Source organism: Pinus tabuliformis, chromosome 8 (genome assembly GCF_031772625.1).
Source record: "Pinus tabuliformis cultivar Carrire ecotype Pingquan chromosome 8, CPIR1, whole genome shotgun sequence".
NCBI lineage: Eukaryota > Viridiplantae > Streptophyta > Pinopsida > Pinales > Pinaceae > Pinus > Pinus tabuliformis.
In genome coordinates, this window is record NC_142294.1 from 600,395,655 (window position 1) to 600,416,315 (window position 20,661).

At 36.3% G+C, this 20,661-nt stretch overlaps 1 protein-coding gene and 1 pseudogene across 2 annotated transcripts; both read left to right on the forward strand.

Moving 5' to 3' along the window:
• The first annotated feature begins 1,920 nt into the window (after positions 1-1,920).
• Positions 1,921-10,177, forward strand: LOC149236911 (acid phosphatase 1-like). Its single transcript, XM_089461666.1, has 4 exons — positions 1,921-2,220; positions 9,122-9,327; positions 9,515-9,724; positions 9,862-10,177. The coding sequence occupies exons 1-4, from the start codon at positions 1,921-1,923 to the stop codon at positions 10,037-10,039; spliced, it is 894 nt and encodes a 297-aa protein (XP_089317792.1). The 3' UTR covers positions 10,040-10,177.
• A 7,638-nt stretch (positions 10,178-17,815) lies between these two features.
• Positions 17,816-19,003, forward strand: LOC149236912 (acid phosphatase 1-like; annotated as a pseudogene). Its single transcript, XR_016245906.1, has 3 exons — positions 17,816-18,277; positions 18,469-18,678; positions 18,816-19,003. The product of XR_016245906.1 is annotated as an acid phosphatase 1-like (transcript).
• Positions 19,004-20,661: the final 1,658 nt, after the last annotated feature.

Genomic DNA, 20,661 nt, shown 5'->3' on the forward strand with positions numbered 1-20,661 from the left:
AAAAATATTTTGTAGCAGAATTGTCAGCATGAACAAAAAAAGGTCGTATGACAAGTAAAAAACTTGTCCTCAAAAGCCCAAATAACCATAAGCAATATAGAAGTATAATTGAACATAGCATATATAAGCAGTTTCCACACAATGAGCGCGAAATAATCACAAATATTTTTGATGTGAAAGCAATACCTATTTGGGAGGATGGCCATTGGGGATTTGAATTCTTTGTCTTCCAACGAGTGAGCCCTCCTAAATTTTTTCAAGGAAAATATAACCTTCCTCTGTCGGTAGTCCTGTCTTCAAGAGGGAGTCCACCCTACTATTTAGTTCCATGTGAACATGTTCGACAAATAAAATATGCAAATATTCCCTCAACACCTGAATTCTATCCAACCAACATTGTAGGAGAAGTGCCTGAAGTTTTCTCTTATCATTCAACTAATCAACCACAACCTTTGAATCACCATATATCTAAAGGGAAACTAAAGCCATTGATGAAACAATATAAATAAGGGCCCAAACAACTATAACCTCTGCTCTTGTATTGGAACCACTCACTACATTCAACCATAATTGCATAGAGATATTGCCACGCATGGAGATATGGCCACCACAACCATAGCATCCCCACTTTTGAGCCTCGTCAAAGTAACAATTGTACTCTATTATAGGAGCCTCCAGAACAATGGATGAAACACATCTCATTGGATGGAAAATGGCGATGATAGTCATAAAAGAACCCAAGGATTTGAAGAAGAATCTAAAGGATGTTGAAACGAGAGCTCTCAAAGATCCGCTTGTTGCAGACTTTCCAAATTCTCCATGCTATGAAGATCGACAAAAATTTATAAGGCCCCATGTTATGAACCCGCCAACCAACATTGGTTTCAAGAAAGAAAATGGGTTTGAATTTCCGAAGATCTAGAGTGTGTACAACCACTTGCCATAAGGCTTTGGAGAAGCCACAGGAAAAGAAACTGACTCTAATCCCTGGATACAAAGGATACCAATACTTGGACCTTTGAATCCATAACAAATCAGATTATCCTCGATCAATACCCTATTGTTTAGATCCAACCACGTGAAACAATTTGGTCATGTCGGGATCAAATATTTCCAAATTAACTTCATCCACCATTTAACACCAAAAATATCGACATGCTCATTGATAACATCGTAAGCTAATCTAGCCATGAACTGTTGCAACATTCCCAAGCCAGATTGTCATGTCCCTCTTATTATTGAGAATGATGTCATGTCCCTCTGAGAATGGCCATGAACTGTGGCAACATTCCCAAGCCAGACTATCATATCCCTGTTATTGTTGAGAATGGCCATGAACTGTAGCAACATTCCCAAACCAGCCTTTCATATCCCTCTTATTATTGAGAATGATGTCATGTCCCTCTTATTATTGAGAATGATCCCACTACATGATAATTTTGAGACAAAACCATCAGAGAACCCAAAAAAAACCAGCGCATGCGAGGTATACCATCTGCGATTTACCAATCTACATCAAGCATATAAACATGACAAAACCTGTAAACTCAAATAAGAGTAAATACCATTCAAATCAACAAATATGAGATAAATCTATATCTCATAGATCACTTCGATAAGTATTCAATATTGGCGATTTTCATTTTGAATATAAATTTTTAAAAAATTCCAAAATCTAATAAAACAAAACTAAACAATTAAGTTACTATTATCTATCAGTCATCTTGGAGTACACCCTGGCATCGAAAGAAACAGAGCCGTAACGCTAAATCTATTAGTCATCTTGGAGTACAATCTAGCATCGAAAGAAACAGAGTCGTAACGCTAAATTCATGTGAAAGCTAAGCAGAATCAGCCTCATACATGTATATATAGTCTTATACATGTAGATAATGTACTTGAATCTCAGCCTCATCCTCCATGGCTTCTCTTCCCCTCATTAACTATAACCATCCCAACCTCCTCTGTTCTCTGCAGTCTACCGCAGCCAATACCTTCAAGATCTTGAATGACTTGCCCTTTTCCAGTGCTCTAGCACTGCACATTCGCCTCAACCACCAATGTCCCAATATCCGGTCCACCACACCCAAGAGCTATGGCATGGTATTAGAGCAATTCATAGCGCAGGGGGAGATGTGGGATCTGAAGCAAGAGAGCCAACATAACTTCGAAGCATGGAGGTTGGGCGTAGAAACAAACACTCTGCGCTCATGGACCGTGGTGCTGTTAGCTTAATAATGATTCTATAATGTGAAATAAACACTTAAAAGAATCGAAAAACTTTAATACCCAATAAATCATACCTCCAGCCATTGATGCTACTCACACTCACAATGTATTTCGTACGCAAAGCTTCCTGGTCCGCTTCACAATTTAAAATGTGCCAGCTAAAGTAAATTCCAATCAAACTGATTATTTTCAGCAGCTTAGTTAAATTTACCATGAGGAGCGCTCCCATGGAACCAAAGGACATAATAAAGGAGCAGCTACAGCACTGAAATTTCACAACATCAAAAACAGGACAACCAACTGCAGAATATTATGGTGAATATTTCACTCAGAGGCGGGGTCATTGGTAGCCTTAGAACCCTCTACGTCTGTACTAATCAATAGACGGCTACTTATGATGACATTTCATAGAAACCAAGCAACGTATTGCAGACTCAGAAACGGAAACGCCAGAAGGGAAAAAGAAAAGGTGAACCGAAAGGTTGCAAATTTACAGGACTTTTCTTACAAACAAAGAACAATTCAAGGTGTAGTTGCACATAAGCCCTGAGTTAACTTGATGGCGGGGTTTTTAACACGCGACCCAAAATCTTTCATCTGTGTGGCACTTCCAAGCTCTACTCACTCTCATTTGATCGTGTAAGGCTGAAGGAGTTGAGTGAGTGAGCTTGGGGACCAAACAGAACTATTTATAGCCAAGCTTCCATCAAGTTTTAGTTGGCTATGTGTCAAGTGTTCCACACAACATGGTAGAGAACTGCGGTGGGAGTAATGGACCACTCCAGGAGCTCACAACAAGAAATTAATTTAACAGCAAATGGTTTCAGTAAATATTGGAATTGGCAGCAGATGGTTAGTTGGTTTCTGAATTATTGGCGGCCGTTATGGACCAAACAGCCATTATGGGAGCTAACATTCTCCCACTTGGTCCATACTTCCACACTTAATGTCTCATCTTAAAACCCATTGATAATCTGTATTAAGTAATAGATACATGAATCACGGCGATAAGTCCTCTAATGACGAGTATTATCTGCCATGTATTACTATGTATTTATTCTTATTATAATTTATGTGGCAACAATTTCTTAATGAATAAACCTTATGTTTATTCTTGGTCCTACACAGATGAATTCTCTCAAACCAAATTAAGGTGCACATAAATATGAGGAATACATCACAATAATTAAGAATTTCATTAAAATAACATTGTCCATACAATGAGAAACTACATAATGGAACCAAGTCCCATATTCATTACATGATCCTTGAATTTCAACGGTGGCATGCCCTTAGTCAAAGGATCAGCGATCATCAACTCAGTGCTGACGTGCTCAATGACCACTTTCTTTTCTTTAACATGTTCCCTTGTAGCTAAATACTTAATGTTGATGTGTTTATTTTGACTCCCACTTTTGTTGTTTTTAGCCATAAAAACAGCAGCTGAATTGTTGCAATATATTCTCAATGGCTTAGAGATAGAATCCATAATTCTAAGCCTAGAAATGAAACTCTTAAGCCATACACCATGTAAAGTAGCCTCAAAACAGGAAACGAACTCGTCTTCCATAGTAGAAGTGGCAATCAAGGTCTGCTTGGCACTCCTCCATGATACAGCTCCACTGACCATCATAAAAATGTATCCTGATGTTGATTTGCGTGAATTAACACATCCGGCAAAGTTAGAATCTAAGTAGCCAATTACTTCCAAATTGTCTATCCGTATATACATAAGCATGTAGTTTTTGGTTCCTTGAAGGTACCTCATTACTTTCTTTGTAGCTCTCCAGTGGTCTAAACCTGGATCACTCTGATATCGTCCCAACATTCCTACAACAAATGCAATGTCAGGTCTTGTGTAGACCTAAGCATACATTAGGCTTCCGACAGCAGAAGCATATGGAATGTTTTTCATTTGTTCCCTTTCAAAGTCGTTCTTCGAGCATTGGTTCAAATTGAACCTATCACCCTTCACAATGGGAGCTACACTTGGTGAACAATCCTTCATCCGAAATCTCTCTAAAATTTTATTAATATAGGTTTCCTAAGACACACCCAAGATGCCTCGAAATCTGTCTCTATGGATCTTAATACCAATGACATAAGATGCCTCACCCATATCCTTCATATCAAAATTTTTAGAGAGGAATTGTTTCACCTCATGCAGCAAACCCTTATCATTGGTTGCTAGCAAAATGTCATCCACATATAAAACAAGAAAACAGATTTTACTCCCATTGACTTTCAGGTATATACATTGATCCATAATGTTTTCTACAAAACCGAATGCAGAAATTACATTATGGAATTTCAAATACCATTTGCGGGATGCTTGTTTTAAACCGTATAATGATTTCTTAAGCTTGCAACCCAATTTCTCACCATCACTAGAGGGGAATCCTTTAAGTTGTTTCATGTAAACCTCCTCCTGTAGATCTCCATTGAGAAATGTCGTTTTCACATCCATTTGTTGCAAATCCAAGTCAAAATGGGCTACTAATGCCATAATAACGCACAAGGAATCTTTCTTAGATACAGGAGAGAAAGTCTCTGTGTAATTGATTCCTTCTTTCTGAGTGAATCCCTTAACAACGAGTCTTGCCTTGTATCTCTCAATGTTGCCCAATGAGTCCTTCTTTGTCTTAAAGACCCATTTACATCCAAGGGATTTTTCACCATTAGGCAACTCAATAAGATCCCAAACTTCGTTACTCTTTATAGAATTCATCTCTTCCTTCATGGCATCGTACCATAATTCTGATTCTTTGCAACTCATGGCTTGTGAAAATGACTCGGAATCATTTTCAGCTCTAATGTTGTAGTTAGATTCTTACAGATACACAACATAATCATCAGGAATTGTTGATCTCTTTGGTCTAATAGATCTTCTGAATGTTGTACCATCATCTTCCTAAGAAGTATGTGGTTCAACTCGTTGTTCAAAAGTTCTTGGCAACTCTTGAACTACCTGATCTACTGGAATGTCGTCAGCAGCTTGTGGAACTTCAACAATTGGTTGTTCAACACCAATTTGTACTTGAGGGGTGCTGTGAACAATAACCAATCTATCACTTGAGGTGAAAGGTTGAGATTCTGAATGATCCTTCTCAGAAACTATGTTCCTGGTTTAATCGCTCCCACTAATCAAGTCATTTTCAAGAAACTTTGCAGTTCTTGATTCCACAATCCTAGTGCAGTGAGATGGATAATAAAATCTGTAACCTTTAGACCTTTCGGCATATCCAATGAAATACCCACTAATGGTCCTTGAGTCCAGCTTCTTCTCTTGTGGACTATATATTCTTACTTCAGACGGGCATCCCCAAACGCACATATGTTGCAAACTCGGTTTCCAACCTTTCCATAATTCAAATGGCGTTTTAGGAACAACCTTGGTTGGAACCCTGTTTAATATATACATTGTCGTCTTAAGTGCTTCAGTCCACAAGGATTTAGGAAGATTGGAGCTGCTAAGCATACTCCACACCATGTCCAATAATGTTCGGTTTCTTCTTTCTGCTACACTATTCTGGTCGGTTGAACCAGGCATGGGGTATTGGGCAACAATCCCATGCTCTTGAAGAAATTTTGCAAATGGACCAGGTGCTTGTCCATCTTCTGTGTATCTACCATAATATTCTCCACCTTTATTTGATCTCACGATCTTAATTTGCTTGCCGCATTGTTTCTCTACTTCAGCCTTAAAGATCTTAAAGGCATCTAATGCTTCGTTCTTTTTATGAAGCATGTAGAGATACATATATCGTGAGTAATAATCTATAAAAGAGATGAAGTATCTCTGACCATGTGAGTCCATGTCTAAACTACATATATCAGTATGTATGATCTCTAATATGTCTGAACTCCTATTGGCACCTTTCTTTGACTTGTTGGTCTGCTTTCCCTTTATGCAGTCCACACAAGTCTCAAAATCAATAAAATCTAGGGTATTAAGTACCCCTTCATTTACCAATCTTTTAATTCTTTCTATGGAGATATGACCTAATCTCTGGTGCCATAATTTAGAGAAATCTTCATTAATAACACATCTTTTAGTGCCAGTGTGAACATGCATTGAATCATAAGTGACATTGTTTTGTAAATTAATACAGTGAAGACCATTAAACAAAATACCATTCCCAACACAATCAGATTTATAAAATAAACTAAAGGATGTTTCTGAAAAGTTAAAGGAATATCCAAAATGTACAAGTCTTAAAACTGAAATCAAGTTTCTAGAAAAACTTGGAACATAAAAGGTCTTTTCTAATTCTAAAATAAAGCCACTACTTAAAGCTAAATAGCATGTTCCTATAGCTTCCACATGTGAGCCCTTCTTGTTTCTTGATAAGATGCTTTGCTCACTTCCTACTGGCTTCCTTAGGTTTTGCAAACCCTACAAGGAATTCAAAATGTGAATTGTTGATCCAGAATCAATCTACCAGGTGTTAATATTGACATTAACCATATTAGATTCATAACAAACAAATGAGATTGGATTATCTTTGTCCGCAAGCCATTTCTGAAATTTGGCGCATTCCTTCTTCATGTGTCCCTTCTTTTTATAGAAGAAACACTTCGAATCCTTCTTGATATCAGCTTGGGGAGGTACTTTACCTTTCCCTTTCTGATTGGCTTGAGATTTGCCCTTTCCACGCGTTCTCAGTTTTGCACTTTCTCCTAGTTCCATCACCAGTCTCCCTTTCTCTTGAACACACATGGTCATGAGTTCATTAATTGACCATTTATCCTTATGTGTGTTGTATGAGATTTTGAAGGGTCCGTATTGGTGCGGAAGGATGTTCAGGATGTAGTGCACCAGGAAAGACTCTGATATTTCAACCTAGAGTTTCTTCAATTGAGCCACAGTGTCCTTGATTTGCATGATGTGCTCACGTACACCTTTCACACTGGTAAGCCTTAAGGATGAGAACTTCATGATTAGAGTGCTTGCTAGTGCCTTGTCTGAAGTGACAAATTGATCATCAATGGCTTTCAGCCAAGTCTCAGACCTTTTCATGCTGATCAACGAAACCACGAATACCAGCTGAAATTTTAGTCATAATGAACATCATGCTTAGACGATTAGATCACTCCCATTGTTCATAAAGCGTGATGTCCGCTGCAGTACTGGTATTAGTGAGTGTCGGTGGTTCATCTTTCCTAATAGCATAGTCTATGTCCATCCACCCCAATTGAAGGAGAACTCTCTCCTTCCAAACCTTATAGTTATCTCCCTTAAGTTCAGGGATATCACAACGAATTTCAGATAAATTTGCAGGTTGTACAATTGCATAAAATTAAAGATCACATTCTTATGTTAAAAATTGAGGCCTAAAAATAAAATTTCATGCTTTACCAACGTAAATCATGCTTAAAATTGAATCTAATGACATAAAAATTCCCTGTGGGCTAAATTTCCAATTCAAACAGATTCAATTATTCTTTATGATAGAACTTATCAAATTATTCACTTGATTCATAATTCTAAAGGGTATATTATGATTAATGTGTAAATATTCTTTATGTGATCCCAATCAATCATAATATATAATATTATTTAATTAGAGATGTTGTGGCTATTCTCTAATCAATTAAAAATTATATGGATCACTAGACATTACTTATTTTCTGCATAAAAATTAACTTGATATGAGAATAATTATAAATTGCATAAATAAAACTAAAATATTCATGCATAACATTCAACGATGGGTCTCGTATACTCATCCAAAATAGCATGTATTAATTAGAGTAGAAATAATCAATTCATGCAAATTAAATATGAACATAGTTATAAATTTGCACAACAATTATACAGATTGCATATAATTAAACCAAATAAATATTATAAGCATAAAAATTAAGCAAAAATTAGACATATTTCCAAATAAATGCCTTAATTCAGAAAATCCTCTAAATATGGCATTGAGCCAAACAAAACATGTCTATAAACATCAAGGCAGAGATAAAACTAGCTCTGATACCAAATGTTAGGTTAATAACGATTCTATAATGTGGAATAAACATTTAAAAGAATCGAAAAACTTTAATACCCAAGAAATCATACCTCCGGCCATTGATGCTACTCACACTCACAATGTATTTCGTACGCAAAGCTTCTTGTTCCGCTTCACAATTTAAAACGCGCTAGCTAAAGTAAATTCCAATCAAACCGATTATTTTCAGCAACGTTAGCTAAATTTACCATGAGGAGCGCTGCCATGGAACCGAAGGACATAATAAAGGAGCAACTACAGCACTGAAATTTCACAATAGCAAAAACAGGACAACCAACCGCAGAATATTATGGCGAATATTTCACTCAAAGGCGGGGTCATTGGTAGCCTTAGAACCCTCCATGTCTGTACTGATCAATAGACGGCTACTTATGATGACATTTCATAGAAGCCAAGCAACATATTGCAGACTCAGAAACGGAAATGCCAAAAGGGAAAAAGAAAAGGTGAACCGAAAGGTTGCAAATTTACAGGTCTTTTCTTACAAACAAAAAACAATTCGAGATGTAGTTGCACGTAAGCCCGACCTAACTTGATGGCGGGGTTTTTAACACGCGACCCAAAATCTCTCATCCGTGTGGTACTTCCAATCTCTGCTCACTCTCATTTGATGGTGTAACGCTGAAGAAGTTGAGTGAGTGAGCTCGATGACCAAACAGAAGTATTTATAGCCAAGCTTCCATCAAGCTTTAGTTGGCTATATGTTAAGTGTTCTACACGACATGGTAGAGAACTGCACTGGGAATAATGGACCACTCCATGAATTCACAACAAGAAATTAATTTAACAGCAGATGGTTTCAGTGAATATTGGAATCGGCGGCGGATGGTCAGTTGGTTTGAATTATCGGCGGCCGTTATGGGAGCTAACAGGTGCTTCCTGAATTCGTGGAATACGTGAAAAGCTACATGGTCGGAAGTGGAAGCCAATATGTGAGGGACTTACAAATGGTGGCCAAAGAATCCATGGCTTATGTTAATTCTCTCACACTCTCAGGCGATGGGAAGGATGCGTGGGTTTTCGATGTGGACGAGACACTGCTCTCAAGCCTGCCCTTTTTCGCTAGCCGACAATATGGGTAAGATGAACTAGCAATCAAATGCCTTTCCCCTCTGCAATTTTTCCATTTTTTGGCCTAGTGTTTGCAGAGAAGGGGATGAAGGATGCCGCTTTTATAAAGTGGTCAGATTTGGCAGAACCAATTAACAAACGCCTTTCCCCTCTGCTTTATTTCCCCCAATTTGTTTGGGCTTCCCTGTTTGCAGAGGAGAGGGGATCGACGATGGTGCTTTTATAGAGTGGTCGGATTTGGCAGAGGCCCCGCCATTGCCTGCCAGTCGTAGTTTATACAACCATCTGCTGAAATTGGGGTTCAAGATCTTTCTATTAACGGCCAGGTACGACTACGAGAGGAATGCCACTGAGAAGAATCTGGCCCTGGCTGGTTATCATTCATGGGAGGCGCTTTTGTTGAGGTGATCTCTGCAACCAACGATGCATTTACCAATTTCGTTTCTTTGATGTGTCTCTGTGAGTTTGGAATGTCTGGTTTCGATGGGTAATGCACGGAAAGAGTTGTGTTCATGAGATTAATCGTTAATTTGTGCGGCAGGGAGCCGGAAGATTATGAGAAGAGCGCTGTGGTTTTTAAATCTGAGAGAAGATTGAAGATTGAGCAAGATGGGTTTAGGATTTTAGGGAACTCCGGCGATCAATGGAGCGATCTGACTGGATATGCCGTTGGGGACAGAACGTTCAAGCTGCCCAATCCCATGTATTACACTGTCTGATTTTAATGTTTGGATTGTTTGCCTGAGGCATGACAGGTGATGATATTTTTCAAAAGTATTTTGTAATCCTAAAAATAATGGACCTGCTTGCAGTTATTTCTAAAATTTATTATTAAAATAAGAATATGTGATTTTAAATTTGATGGGTAAAAATTTGGGGATATTAAGACTGGAGTCGCTCAAGAGTTAGAATGGCTTAAGCTTGATGTGAAATGGTCCAACATGATACTATTCGTTAGTGATTTTGATCATTTAAATACCCTTACATTATAATTTTTTTTTTAATCATACATACACCTTACTTTATTCTACAATATTATAAAATTCTCTTTTCATATGCATTACTTTGCCTACGACCAATAAAATTCTCTTTCCTCTACATTACTTCGCCCCAAAACGAATAAAATTCTCTTTTATATGCATTTCCTTTGCGCTAAAACGAATATAATTATCTTTTATATACATTTCTTTGTCATTAAATCCAATATTGGGATAAATTTACCAAAAACTCCCATTTGTCACTTTTATTGACATCGATTTTTTTTTTCCATCCTCGCATAAGACTACGTCTGCTCCTTTCGGAATTCTTTTTCAGTTCCATGGTCGGATTTCATTTACAGTAGAGATAATTTAATGATTGGTATAATGGTATGTTATTTTTTTTTCCGAATTTCAAATTTTATTTTTAGAACATTGAATTAAAAAAATAAGCTCTTGCTAACTCATAAATTTTTAATAAATCTTATTAAAAAACCATTAAATATATTCTTACCACAATAATAAACTTGATCTTAATTTCACTTAAACCACTTCATTGACTATGTTTAAAACATTGAAAAAAAACATACTACTGAAACCCAAGACTGAGACAAGCCATTAAGCCATTACTTGAGACTGCAAATGTGGTTAACGTTTTTGTAAGGCGTGCCATTGAACCATTACTTTATATTGCAAATGTTATTAACGTTTTTGTAAGCCATGTGCACGCCTTTGAATGCTCTGTTAAAAAATCTTTAGGTTGCAAATGTTGATTACGTTTTTTTTGTAAGCCATATGCAGGCCTATGAATGATCTGCAAGAAATTTATTGATATGTATGATAATGTACGGGCAGAGTTTAATTGTTTTTAGCTTTTTTTGGAATTGGATGACATTGTAGTTTTTTTTAATTAGATGACATTGTAGTTTTTTTTTTTAATTATATTTTTTGAATTGATATTAAAAAAAAAAATGGTGTAAATTATATAATTTAAATTTTCAATTTTATCAAATTTTTTGGTTGTGTTTATATAATTTAAATTTTTAATTTTATCAATTTTTTGGTTGTGTTTAATGGTTTGAGTTATAGTATGTTATTATATTGTACAAAAATCAAATGATGCAGAAATAAAAAGAATAAGCTAATTATTAATTAGATTAATGTAATAGTCACAGGTAATTTTTAATAAGATTAAGTTGGTGTGACCTGTTGTGCTCCAATAGCACCACTCAAGTTATTTATATAAGGTCAAAAGTTGTAGAATTGTCTGTTGAAGACATTCTGTACCCATAATGTTATTTTAGATAACTAGTGAATATAGCGGAAAACCATATATTCAACAAGGTGACAGTGCCATAGGAATTTTCAGTATTGAGATTGACCTGTTGCACTCTAGGAGGTTGAGAAGGTCAATTATGCAAATACATCAAGATGCTCTGAAGCGGTTATGTATTAAATGGATCAAATGGGACGCTAAAAAGTGTGGTGAAAAAAAGAGTGAAAACTGTGAGATTTCAAAGTGGATATGAGTGTTAGTGATAACCATATCAGACAAATATGACAAAGATTAGTATTGTTGTTATAATGTGTGTAATGTGCAATTATTAAGGGAGAGTATTGGAAATAATGCTTCCATGTCATGTGTGTCATGTGATTTGTAGGTTGTCATCATGAGTAGTGTTTAAAAACCAGGCCGTCGGAATCAAACCCGACTTGCTCGACCAAGTCGGACCCCTGCCTAGGCCGGCTTAGTATAAAAACCGGTCCGAAGGTCGGTCCATTACCAAATCAGTTGAGCTGGACACCGACTCGACCGATGCGGTAATGAACTGGCCAACTCGATCGAGCTCATCATAACCAAGCCGAGTCTAATATAAAAGCCTTGGGGTGAAAACTCAGAACATGTCAATGGGATTTTTATTTTGAGCATAAAAAGACGACAATGAGACACATCATTGATGTGATTTTCACAAAAAGAATCGAAATAAAGAAACACAAATTATATTAATTTATGTTCTTCTTTTATCAATATAAGGATTTATTTTTTATTTTTTGATTGGTTAGTGATGTCCACCGATGGCCAAAACAGGTCAATGGGACTAAAAAGGTGTACCTAAAACATCTACCATTGTCCCACTTAAGAAAACCACAAAAAATGGGGATTACAAGAAGGTTACATGACACTAGATGGAGGATTATAATCCCCACGAGTCATAACAAAGTGAGATGAACTACTTTCGCAGAAAGGATAAGAAATTGAAAAAAGAACAAGAGAGACAAGGCAAGACCCTTAATTGTCATCATCATTAGTTGTGGACTCTACAATGATACAATGACCATAATTTCACCGTTATTGAGTCTAAGAGTGTCATTTGGAGAGTGGCATCGGCTAAAATGACCCAATTGCACTATCCTTGGAGACATACATGTACTTCTTGCTAGAAAGAAATTGAGGAAGCTCCTATAGCTTCCACGTTTGAAAAGCTCCCGAAGGAAGTAAAAAAGCTAGTGATATTGTCCCAATCATGAGCTCTCCATTAGATTCAAGGACATGTTTTGGTTGCTTTTGGATTTTTCATATGTTGTTTTCTCTCTATATTCTAATGCTTTGAGTTCGGAAACATGAATGAAAATCTTTAAAATTATGTTTTTTCATTAAAAAAAAAATAATAATAATAATGTATTTTTTACAAACACTGAGTCATTGAAATCAACTAGGCCGAGTCGATATCAAGACGCAACCCTTGGTTGGTTCCAAATCCGAGTCAGAATTTTAAAACTATGATCATGAGTCCCTAGGCATCAATCTAAAAGTAGTTGTTTTCCTATGCGTGAGTTGTAACAGCTATCTAATGTCTATAAATAGATAACCATTGAGGTCAATAAAATACATTGCGTGATTTGTGTTGTGTGTACAATCATTCTCTCCATCTCTACTTCCAAATCCAAGTCGGAATTTTAAAACTATGACCGTGACTCCCTAGATGTCAATCTAGAAGTAATTATTTTCCTATGTATAAATTGTAATAACTATTTAAATATATCATACTCAATAATCTATATGCTATAAATATATAACCATTAAAACTAATAAAATACATTAAAATTGCGTTTACCATCATTCTCTCCATCCCTTCCAATTTTTTCTAATACATTTATGAGCATACCATTTTTGGCAATAAGAGGAAAATCCCTCGTACGATTTTTATTCAATGCATAATGCCATGCACTCCTTTGAGATATTGTTAAAGGCAGCAGGGATTTTAAATATTTTTTGGGGAATTTTCTACATGAAGCAACATGATAAAATCTTGAGTAATCTTAGATTTTTTAATATTGATTTTTAGGATGTTATTATTATATTGTGTTTTATCTTTGTTTTTATTTTTAATTTTTAGTTTAAAATCTGAAAAATAAATTTTAAATTTATTAAATTTAGTGGGTTGTTTAATTGTTTTTAGTTTTAAAGTTTTTGGTCGAAATTAAAGAAAATAATTTTTCCTAAGATTGTATTTTTTGTAATTTAAAATTTATTTCTAAATGTATTAATAGATTTAGTTTCTTGAAATTTTTTAAAGACTTTTGGATTGTGTAAAATTTAGACATCAAAATTGTAATTTCAGTAAATTCATGTTGAATAGTAAATAAATTTGAACCGAAGATGTGTCCAAAAGACTTTCAAAACATATAAGAGTTAAATTTCATATTTGTATGAACCATCATCACATATAGTAATTTGAAGTTTTTTAATATTGATTTTTAGTAATTTGAAATTTCTAAATATTGATTTTTAGGATATTATTATATTGTGTTTTATTTTTAATTCTTAATTTAAAATCTGAAAAATAAACTTTATAATTACTAAATTTACAATGTTGTCAAATTATTTTATGTTTTGAAGTTTTTGGTTGGAATTAAGTGAAACCATTTTTAAAATCTATTTTTATATGCATTAATGGATCTGTTGATAATTTCTTAATACCAAGATAACCTTTAAAGACCCAAAGCATGAACAAAAAAAGTCTTAGTATGACAAGTAAAAAAATTGTCCTCAAAAGAAAAAAAAACTACAAGTAACATAGAAGTATAACTAACATAGCATATATAAGTAGTTTCCACACAATGAGCCCCAAATAACCACAAAGATTGTTGATGTAAAAGCAATTGTTTGAGATGATGGCCAGTGGGGATTTGCATTCTTTGTCTTCCAACCAGTGAGCCCTCCTGAAAATTTTCAAGGAAAATATAACCTTCCTCTACCTGTAGTCCTCTCTTCAAGAGGGAGTCTGCCCTACTATTCAATTCTCTGTGAACATTTTGGATAAATAAATTATGCAAATGTCCTCTCAATGCCTGAATTCTATCTAGCTAACATTGTAGGAGATATGCCTGAAGTTTGCTCTTACCATTAAACCAATTAACCACAACCTTTGAGTCACCATATATCTGAAGGGAAACTAAAACCATTGATGCAACAATATATATAAGGGCCCAAACCACTATGACCTCTGCTCTTGTATTGGAGTCACTCCCTACATTCAGCCATAATTGTATAGAAAGATTGCCAAGAATGGAGATATGGCCATGACAACCATAGGAGCCCAACTGTTGAGCCTCGTCAAAGTAACCACTGTACTTCATCATAAGAGCCTCTAGAACATGGATGAAGCACATCTTACTTGATGGCAAAGGGCGATGATAGTCATAAAAGAACTTGAGGATCTGAAAAAGAATACAAAGGATGTTGAAATGAGAGCTATCAAAGATCCACTTTTGCAGACTTTCCAAATTCTCCATGCTATGAAGATAGACATAAATTTAAAAGGACCCATGTTACGAACCCACCAACCAACACTGGTTTCCAGAAAGAAAATTGGTTCGAATTCCCGAAGATTTAGAGTGTGTACAACCTCCTGCCATAAGGCTTTGGAGAAACCACAAGAAAAGAAAAGATGTTGTACTGACTATAATCCCTGGAGACAAAGGATACCAATGTTTGGACCTTTGAATCCACGAGGAATCAGATTATCCCCGATCAATACCCTATTGTTGAGAGCCAACCACGTGAAACAATTTAGATTTGGCAGGATCAAACATTTCCAAATTAACTTCATCCACCTTTTAACACGAAAAATATCGACATGCTCATTGATAACACCGTAAGCTAGCCTCGCCATGAACTGTGGCAGCGTTCTGAGGCCAAATTGTCATGTCCCTCCTATTATTGAGAATGATCCCACTGCGTGATAATTTTGAGACAAAACCATCCATTCGTAGGCCAGAGAGCCCTAAAGACCTAGGTCATGCGAGGTATGTCATCCACCCTTTTGCCAATATTGAGCATCAGGCATATAAACATGACAGAGCTTGTAAACTCAAGTAAGACTAAATACCACTCAAATCAACAAATTTATATCTGATAGATCACTTCAATGATGCATATAAACATAACAAAGCAATAATAAATCTGTCTTGATCTCGGATGATTTGGGCGATCCATGTTGCTAGGAGATTGGTAACCTATTTGGGATTTGCGGCGACAAACCTAAATGATGGCATCCATTACCCGGGTTTTCATTTAAAGGCAAACAAATATTGCATCCATGATTGGGACTGGCTTTTGGACAGATATAAGAGGAAATTGACTCGGTGGGCTCATAAGTGGCTTTCATTAGGAGGTCTATTGGCACTAGTCCGCTCTGTCCTTCAGAACATATCAGTGTACTGAATGCATTTGTTTGTATTGCCCATGGAAGTCTATCATAATATAGATGAGCTCATGGCAAGATTCATCTTATCGGGTACAAAGCTAAAGGGGAAGATACACCTAGTCCAATGGAAGGCCATTACTATACCAACTGTACAGGGAGGATGGGGCATCTTGTGCACACACAACTTCAACTGTGCCCTGATCATACAAAGCCTTTGGAGGGCTACAACCATCAATGGTATATGGGGGAATATCATCTGAGATAAATAGATGCAGGGGCAAACCCTCTCAACCTAGACAAGGATGGGGGCTAAAAGGACAAATTGTGCATCTTAAATTTGGAGGAGCATGTCGAAAAATTGTCATTGGCTGCTAGGGTTTATGAGATGGTCTATTGGGGACGGTAGACTGACGAAGGTTGGGTTGGATGCATTGAAGGGATTCACCGACAATCACACCCTCTTGGATGCCCTCATCAACAACCTCTGAGAAAAGAAAATCATAAACTTTTCTCACATAGCCAATAGGAACCATCGGCTCACAACTCACCCTTCTTGGAAGCGGTCCAAAGATATTGGATTGTTCGACGAATTGGCTATCGAATTGGAGTCATATCTCACTAATTTATATCATGTTGGTGTCTGCATTGGTGTTGGTGTGGACTGTTTATAGTGGGAAGCCCCTATGAAGAATGGAATCCCCAAAGTTAAATTTATATACAACAATCTTCCATTGACCAAAAAATCTTTCTGCTTTAATTCTTAGTTCAGGGCTGCGTGGGGGCAAGAGATTCCTAAGAAATTTCTTTAATTTGGGTGGCTGACAATTCATAATAGGGTTCTTACTTGGAATAACTTGCAAGGTAGAGGCTTTCATGGCCCGACCATCTGCCCTACGTGTCGGTTACTGGAAGATGAGATAGACCACCTTCTTATCAGATGCACTTTTGCCAAGGAGGCGTGGTTTGGGGTGACGGATTTACTGAAGCTTGATTGTCTGGGAACCCCACACACATTAATACAATTCTTCACTCATTGGACAAAGGGTAAACCATAATACCAAACTCTCCCATTCTATATCATCTGGGCCATTTCGTGTAGTCGGAACGCCTGACTATTTGAAAACAAGAACTCGATGGCTTGGGAGGCGATTAGGAAGGTCATCACTTATTTTTCAGAGATTAGCTTGAAAAAGACAGTTATAAAATCGAGGAAGAACACTCATAAGAATATTAAGGGGCTCTACCTGAGAGGATCCTTTGATGGAGCATGTCAACAGAGGAGATGTGGTTGTGGAGTGGTCATCACTCTTGAACCTGAGGGCTTTTACCATTTCTAGTGACACGGCAGTAAGGGACTAACAATAGAGCTAAGGTCATTGCACTTCGAAGAGTCCTCACCTTTGCAAACTGACTTGATATTCAATACCACTCAAATCAATAAATCTATATCTGATAGATCACTTCAATAGTATTCAATATTGACGATTTTCATTTTCAACATAAATTTTAAAAATTTTCCAAAATCTAATAAAACAAAACAAAACAATTAATTTACTATTATATATCACATTTCAAAATATTATCTAAACACAATATAAAGTGAAGTCAGAAGCATGTCGGATATATATGATTGGAGTTGTGCGAATCTTGGAGTACAGTCTGGGAATCGAAAAAAACAGAGTTGTAACGTGAGAATCCACCTTCCCCACTTTTTTTAATTCGTGTGAAAGCTAAGCAGAATCAGCGTCATACATGTATATACTATACTTGAATCTCACCCTCAACTTCCATGGCTTCACTTCCCCCTCTGTGCTTTGCAGTCTACCGCAGCCAATACCTTCAAGATCTTCAATGACTGTCCCTTTTCCATGGCTCCGGTCCTGCACACTCGCATCAACCACCATTGTCGCAATATCCGATTCACCACACCCAAGAGCTATGGCAAGGTATCAGAGCAATTCACAGCCCAAGGGGAGACGTGGGATCTGAAGCAAGAGAACCAACTTAATTTCGAAGCAAGGAGGTTGGGCGCAGAAACAAACACTCTGCGCTCATGGTCCGTGGTGCCTCCTGAATTCGTGGAATCCGTGAAAAGCTACATGGTCGGAAGTGGAAGCCAATATGTGAGGGACTTACAAATGGTGGCCAAAGAGTCCATGGCTTATGTTAATTCTCTCACGCTCTCAGGTGATGGGAAGAACGCGGGGGTTTTCGATGTGGACGAGACACTGCTCTCAACCCTGCCCTTTTTCGCTAGCCAATAGTATGGGTAAGATGAACTAGCAAACAAACGCCTTTCCCCTCTGCAATTTTTCCCTCTTTTTTTTGGCTCACTGTTTGCAGAAAAGGGGATGAAGGATGCTGCTTTTATAAAGTGGGAAGATTTGGCAGAACCAATTAACAAACGCCTTTCCCCTCTACTTTATTGCCCCCAATTTTTTTGGGTCTCCCCGTTTGCAGATGATAGGGGGTCGACGATGGTGCTTTTATAGAGTGGTCGGATTTGGCAGAGGCCCCACCATTGCCTGCCAGTCGTAGTTTGTACAACCATATGCTGAAATTGGGGTTGAAGATCTTTCTATTAACGGCCAGGTACGACTACGAGAGGAATGCCACTGAGAAGAATCTGGCACTGGCTGGTTATCATTCACGGGAGGCGCTTTTGTTGAGGTGATCTCTGCAACCACCGATGCATTTACCAATTTCGTTTCTTTGATGTCTCTCTGTGAGTTTGGGATGTCTGTTTTTGATGGGTAATGCACGGAAAGAGTTGTTTTCATGAGATTAATCGTTAATTTGTGCTGCAGGGAGCCGGAAGATTATGAGAAGAGCGCTGTGGTTTTTAAATCTGAGAGGAGATTGAAGATTGAGCAAGATAGGTTTAGGATTTTAGGGAACTCCGTGGAGCGATCTGACTGGATATGCTGTTGGGGACAGAACATTCAAGCTGTCTGATTTTAATGTTTGGATTGTTTGCCTGAGGCATGATAGGTGACGATATTTTTTGAGAAGTATTTTGTAATCCCAAAAGTTACAAAAATAATTGACTTGTTTATGGGGTATTCTAAAATTTAAATAAGGTTTTTTGTTTTTTGTTTTTTTTAATTACCGAGAGTAGAATAGATTGTGATGGGGTGTATTATTAAGTTACTTAGTGATGTGAAGTTTACAGGTTTAAAACTCGTGGGCAAAAATCCAGTGATGTTAAAGGTTGGTATGGCTTAGGATAGCTATATCCCCAGATAATTTTGATGACATAGATGCCCCTGAATTATAAATTTCTTTCCTTCAACATGTGGTCCAGGACAGATGCATCCCTAATTAATTTAGTTAATTTTGACGACTTAAATGCCTCTAAACTGTAAATTTCTTTCCCTTAACTTAATCTTAATTTACATTACTGTGTTCTCTAATCTAATAAAATTCTCTTTCATATATATTACTTTGCCATACCACCAATCAAATTCTCTTTTATATGCATTTCCTTTGCCCTAAAAGCAATAAAACTATCTTTTATATGCATTTCTTTGTCATTAAATTCACAGTGGATAAATTTAAAAAAAACGCAAATTTGTCACTTTTATTTGGTTTCTCATCACAGCCTATACATGCCAGGTTGCTGTATACAATATATGTAAGGAATATGTTGGGTTGTTGTCAGTTTCCACTCCCGTTGCACAATGTAAAGACATTTATTCAGGGTTTCAATGATTCAAACACCCTGAATTTGTAGCGAGCAAATTTATTCTGAACAGGATATAATATTAGTTTCAACTTTAATTTTCTGAATATTTTTTTTCGTTTAATTTTGTTATAATTTGAAAGAGATTTTATAGAATCTTAAATTTTAATTTGAATAATATAAAATTTCAATTATATCAAAAATTGTGTTCATCCAATTGAAAAAAGGAAAAGGAAAAATTCAAAAACGCTAACAAAATGGTACCATTTATTAGAAAAATTAAAAAATCCTAACAAAATGGTACCATTTATTATTATATAAGATTTTTTTGTTTATATGTAAGTTGTTTTCTCTGTGTCCATTGGGCCTAGAATAGATAGGTTACAGGTGTTCTGTTAAAGCACTCTATGTTGAAAAGATTACCTGTTAGAAATTTCATCGACAAAACTCCATCCATGCTAAAGGACTAGTGTGACCCAAACAAGTTATGATCCCCACTTAATTGACTCACATTACCTAATAAAAAAATTGTTTAATCTGAAAAATTCAGATATTCCATTTTTTTTGGAATGTTAAATCCATTTATATACTCAAAAATATAATTTAAACAACTGAAAATTCCAATCACACTAAAAATGATTTATAATCCAATTTCAAAAATACTAATTATTTATATGTATAAAAATTCTTTAAAGCGGATATAATTATTAAAATAAAGTTTTTTAAAACTGATATAATTATTAAAAAAAAGTTTTATGGACAGCAATCTTAAATGTATATTATCACTTCGAGAAGAAACCGGGTGTTAGATTACAGGTTGGCATATAACAATTCTTTAAAGTTTCATGTACAGCAATTTTCTTAAATGTATATTATTGTGTCAATAAGAAACCAAGATGTATAATTCCATGTTTTCTGCCAGGATGTATATGTTCCAAGTTTTCTGCCAGGTTGTATTTCCTGATAATAAA

What these genes read in the sequence shown, in the direction of transcription:
- LOC149236911 (XM_089461666.1), top strand. Translation starts at nt 1,921, where the DNA reads ATGGCTTCTCTTCCCCTCATTAACTATAACCATCCCAACCTCCTCTGT. An exon ending in TTCGCTAGCCGACAATATGG is followed by an intron (nt 9,328 to 9,514) that starts GTAAGATGAACT and finishes CCCTGTTTGCAG; the next exon opens with AGGAGAGGGGATCGACGATG. An exon ending in TGGGAGGCGCTTTTGTTGAG is followed by an intron (nt 9,725 to 9,861) that starts GTGATCTCTGCA and finishes TTTGTGCGGCAG; the next exon opens with GGAGCCGGAAGATTATGAGA.